This window comes from Jatropha curcas, chromosome 3, assembly GCF_041381405.1.
Source record: "Jatropha curcas cultivar XTBG-Jc1 chromosome 3, XTBG_Jcur_1.0, whole genome shotgun sequence".
NCBI classification, from domain to species: Eukaryota; Viridiplantae; Streptophyta; class Magnoliopsida; order Malpighiales; family Euphorbiaceae; genus Jatropha; species Jatropha curcas.
The window spans coordinates 5,127,535-5,133,020 of NC_143153.1; the positions used below are offsets into that span (position 1 = coordinate 5,127,535).

A 5,486-nucleotide genomic window follows, 5' to 3' on the forward strand; every position below is an offset into this window, starting at 1 on the left:
AAAGATAAAAAATAAAAGATATTATCTTGACAAATATTAATCTTAGAATCCAAATAAAATTTAAACTTTTATTAGTAAAATATAAAATAAAAGGGACGAAGAAAAGAGAAAAGGAAGTGAAAATAGGTTTGGTTATAATTTAGCAACGGATAAAACTTCCGTTTCTAATCTGTTTCTAGAACCAGTTCACAGCAACCAAAGAAAAAATTAATTTAGGTTATCACTTTAGAAACGGAATATATTCCTCGTTGCTAAATATTTGTACAACCTTCGCCGCTCTTAGCAACAAAATAATGGAACAAGATTTGTTAATTAAATCTACTTAAAAATTATTATATAATTTTAATCGATAAGTAAAATTAAAATTTTTTTAATTAGAGCGTCCATCTCTTAAAAATATTTCATGATAATGCTATTAAGGAAGAAAAACTTATAAGCTTATAATTATTCACAATTATTAAACAATTATAGGTAATATATAAATTTATAAATCTAAATTATAATAACTATAAATAAAAATTATTTTTTTAATTTGTAAACAGAAAGAGTTAAGGTTACACTTACTACAAGAATAAGATATGATTGCAAACTCAATAATTTCAAATTAGTAAAAGTTTGATATAACAATTATTAATAGTTAAAAGCAACAAATTCTTGTCAGTCAAAAGCAATTAAAATTAAACATATATATAGAGGTATGAAAGGACAAATTCCAAATTAAAATGAGATTAAATTTATAATATTAATATAATAAAAAAAATAAATTGATATAATAATTAGAATATGATTAGTAATGTTATTTTTATCAATTCATAACCTTAACAGGGGCATTTTAGGAACCAAAAATTCCCCCTTCATTCGTACTTTTATATATATTATAGATTGATTGTTGCATGATTTATTAAATAATAAAATAACTTAATTTACATTTATGTTCAACAAAATTTTGTTGCTAAATTTTTAATACATATTCACTAAGTAGAATTGTCCAAATTAACCGCTTTTATTCGTAAATTCTAATTATAATGAGCATTTTAAAAACAGTCATAAGTTCAAAGTGCATGCATGTGGATGTCTAAATCAAAGAAAGGGCAATGAATTTTGTAATGCTTTCACATTAACCTAATATTATGTTCATAAATAATTATAATCTAACATTCCTCTAGAAAAAGTTATAATAATAATAATAATTTATTTTTAATTATAATGCTTATTTACTATACACACGCATATATATATATATATATATATTTATTTATTTATTTGAACATACCTCTAATTAATTTTATATAAAATATAGAAAGATTAAATAAATTTTGGACCAATGGTATTTACATAATCTCTAAAATTGTGAGGACGTTGCAAGTTTCAGTTAAGACAAATTAACAAAAACAAATGTAGGGAAAATGGATAATTAGCTAGCTTTAATTTTAATTATATCTTTTAATTGGAATATTACAATAATGATGGAACAAGGACTTGACAAAGTTGAAACAAAATTACAGAAAGAGTTGAAGGCTTCCATCCCTTTCTTGTATGTCTTATATAGCTAGGTATTCTGGTATTCTGGTATAGTTAGTTAATTCTCACAAGATGGAGCAAGGAAAGTAGGGATCAGGGTCCTTATACCACACACATTGGTCCTGTGGTAGAGGGACACTGCCCCCCCACGACACAGCGACGGGCTCTCCAACTTTTTTTGGCGGTTCATCTTTTTTTGGCTCTCCTACATCGCTCACGCTTACTAGCTCTGCGTGCACCATCTTACACTTTGGTAATACACAGGTGAGAAAGTTGGGTCATTTTGCTGACTTCTTCCTTAGCGAACTTGTAAGTTTCACTGGGTCTACTCCTTCTCCGATCACTTCTAGCTGGTTTTTATCCTTTTCTCCTAAAGCCACTGATTGCACTCCTGCTCGATGCAATAATCAGCAAAAGTTTGTAAACATATAGAAGTAATTGAAACCAAGAAGAAGAACCAATCAATTCTAAGCGTTTAGATAAAATTTCTGTGAGAATATATCAAGAACAAGAACCATTCAAACCAATTCATATCTCTAACAAGTTTCCAGAAACCCAAAAAAGCAGTACGCTGTTTAATTTGTAACTTACCATAAACGCCAACCGCTGTTTCCAGAGCCCTTTTGCGAGACTCGTCGCTGTTCATGGAAACGTTAATCACCATCTTTTTCTGCAACGGTTGACAGAAAATTAAGCAATTTTTATATTGCACAGTATATAAATATAATTAAAACAAAGTTTCCGAATGATCGATGTATGTGTAAATATATACGAACCGGCATGGTTTTGATTGTTGATTAGCTGGAGTTTACACCAAACTAATTAAAAGCTTCAAGTTTTGTGGATTAATGGCGGCGGTGGTGGTGGTGGAGGAGAAGGATTAGTTAGTGACTTTATTCTGCTGTGGAATTGTTACGGTTTGTCATGCTATTTTATAGGCACGAGGCCATTACCTTTTTTTTTTTTTTTTTTTTTTTAAGGAAGGCATGAGGGAATTTCTTTCTCTGCCTAAAATATACGTGTAATAAAAGTCGGCTAGTGGGCTTGCTTAGTTGAATGAACATTCTTAAAATCTTAGTAAAAATTTTAGTTTTTGCAAAAAAAAAAAAAATTAATTAAGAAATTAGGTCTGTTATGATTGATTTTCTTACGAACGCAAAGAATAATACATCTATTATTACCATTACTACTTTACTTCTATTACTACTGCTACTACCACGGTTATTTTTAATTTTTTCAAATACTTTAATGTTCTACTACCGCTGCTACTACCACGGTTATTTTTACTACTGCTGTTGCTATTTCTACTGCTACAACTCTCAAAGTTTATAATCGTATAAACTGCTAAACACAATAATTAACTAATTACATAATTATAATAAGTGCCAAATACCATTTGGATAAAAATAAATAAATTACAAAGTAAGAAAATTCCCGGTATTGCGAACAAAAGCTTTCATATTTAATATATAAAAATTAGAATTATTAATTTTTATTAATTTAATCTTGAATTATGTGTAGGTTAGATGTCAATGTCATGTAGAATTGCTGAATTAGAATGTTAAAAACAGGTAGGGTACTGACTACTCTCTCCGTCTCATTGAAGTCCAAGCCAGCCTACCTAATTTTACTATTTTATAATTTATTTCATACTTAAACCATTGACTGGTTCGTTGAGTCAACTGACTAAGTCATAGTTTTTTATTTTTCAATTTATAATTAATGATTGATAATTCCATGTATTTTGGCAATTATACAAGAACTTTCAGCTTCATTTTTGCGGTGGATTAGAATTATATTTATTATATTTAATACATTTTATTCTTTCTCTCTATTTTTATTTGCCGTTTCTTAAAAGTTATTTAATTTAAAATTATTTATTTTTTTTGACAATATTATAGAGTATTAATAATTTTTTTAAATTTTATTCTTATTTTTGTTGAACACAATAACTATTCTCTAAAATATATCTTATCACTTTCCTCTTTCTCTCTTTATTTTAGTGGCAGATTAATAGATAGAGAATTATTGACGATTGAGATTATAATTATTTCCATACATTATGTTATATAAAAATTAATGATTAAATTGTTATAATAATACTTAATTGTTACTTATTCTTTTTAAACAATTATATATATAAAATGATCACATTAAAATATTGTTTTTTTGTTATACAATGACTAAGTATGTTCAGATCAAGCACCTAATGCCGTGTTGAAATCAGTCATTACAAGTCCAAAGATATCTGAACTAAAAAAAAAAAATACAATGAAATTTCTATGATGCTTTCACTTTGTTTTCTAATTTGTATTTCCAAAAAGTAGCTTTCACCAACCCTAATATTAAAATAAAACAACTCCGAAGAAAATAAAATCTCTAGGGTTAACAGTCGTACTTCTAAATTGTCTCTTGTTCTCTATTTGATTTCTACTCATGAAGCTAGAAAAATTCCATAATTTTTTTATAACATTATATTCTTAAATAAATAAATAAAATTTTTGAAGGGTATATACATGGCAATCTAATATTATATTCATAAATAAAACTTCACATCGTGTGTGATATATGAATTCATATATTTTATCAAAATTGTCAATATATATATCTAGAAAAGGGACAAATACTAGAATTTGAATCTTTAACTTAAATATCATAAAATAGAATACTCCAACATTAGATCATTAACCCAATAAAGATGGAACAAAAACTAGACAAGGTGAAAAAAAATAAAAAAATGAGTTGCAGACTTTTCTCTCTTTCTGTGTAATCCAATCTATATAGGTATTATGGTAGAGTTGGTTAATTCTCACAAGATGGAGCAAGAAGAAGGGTAGGGATCAGGGTCCCCATAGCACACATATTTATACTGCGGTAGAGGAACACTGCCCCCACACGACACAACGACAGGCGCTTCAAATTTTTTTGGCTCTTCTTTTTTCTCTCCTACAGCGCTGACGCTTATTAGCTCTGCATACCCCATCCTATTATCTGGTAATACACAGCTGAGTAAGTTGGGCTTTGCCATCTTCTTCCTTAGTGAAGCAGTTAGTTTCACTGGATCTACACCTTCTCCGATCACTTCTAGTTGGTTCTTATCTTTTTCTCCTAAAGCTGCTGATTCCACGCCTGCCATAATCACCAATTTAAGTTAGCTTTATCCAAGAATTAATTACTCAGGATGAGATGTCTGTGATCGTATATCAAGAAACCAATTTAAACATAAAAAAGCAGTGGAGACTGTTTAGTTTCTAGCTCACCATAAATCCCAACAGCAATTTGAAGAGCCTTGGAGCGAGACTTGTCGCCATTCATGCACACCCTGATCACCATTTTTTGCTGGAATAATGGACAGAAAATTAAGCTACTTTCCGATTTCACTATACTCTATACAGATACAAAGTTAGTTAATGATATAATATACGGACCTTCATGGTTTACACCAAACGACTTAAAAGCTTTAAGTTTTAAGGGATATAATATCAATGGCGGTGGACAAGGATTGGTGATTCGTTCTCCCTGTTTATAGGCCTCTTCTTGAATGTATTATCGATGAGGGCATTTCTCGGATTAGCGATTTTTCTTGTTTTGTAATTTTGTCGTTTTCTTTTATATATTCCTTTACTCCATGTGATCCATATTTCAAACCTTTCACTGGTCTGATCCAAAATTACCAATTATGTGGGAAGTACAGGTCTTAAGAATTACAGTTTTCAGGGAATTATTTTCTGGAAAGAATAATTTACATGTGTTTGGTAAGAACATCAACTTCATGGATAATAATGCAAAATACAATAATGTTTATTATATAAATTTAATTACATTTAAGTAGTAAGATAAATTTGTGAGTTCATTGCATTTAACAAAAAACTGTAACTTTCCTATACCTAAAGGATTACCAATTATATGGGAAGTACAGGTCTTAAGAATTACAGTTTTCAGGGAATTATTTTCTGGAAAGAATA

General features: G+C 28.9%; 1 protein-coding gene and 1 pseudogene across 2 annotated transcripts; both read right to left on the minus strand.

The window, feature by feature from the left end:
* Positions 1-1,407: 1,407 nt before the first annotated feature.
* Positions 1,408-2,439, minus strand: LOC149497384 (heavy metal-associated isoprenylated plant protein 47-like; annotated as a pseudogene). Its single transcript, XR_016320203.1, has 3 exons — positions 2,298-2,439; positions 2,113-2,191; positions 1,408-1,912 (listed from the first exon to the last, which is right to left on the minus strand). The product of XR_016320203.1 is annotated as a heavy metal-associated isoprenylated plant protein 47-like (transcript).
* Positions 2,440-4,232: 1,793 nt separating this feature from the next.
* On the minus strand, positions 4,233-5,140 carry LOC105647994 (heavy metal-associated isoprenylated plant protein 16). The gene is made up of 3 exons (XM_012234232.4): positions 4,950-5,140; positions 4,782-4,860; positions 4,233-4,650 (listed from the first exon to the last, which is right to left on the minus strand). The coding sequence occupies exons 1-3, from the start codon at positions 4,953-4,955 to the stop codon at positions 4,331-4,333; spliced, it is 405 nt and encodes a 134-aa protein (XP_012089622.2). The 5' UTR covers positions 4,956-5,140; the 3' UTR covers positions 4,233-4,330.
* Positions 5,141-5,486: the final 346 nt, after the last annotated feature.

Bases quoted from the DNA above. Each gene is read 5' to 3' on its own strand.
- LOC105647994 (XM_012234232.4), bottom strand. The intron at 4,651-4,781 runs GTGAGCTAGAAA...TGATTATGGCAG, and splicing joins AATTGCTGTTGGGATTTATG to GCGTGGAATCAGCAGCTTTA.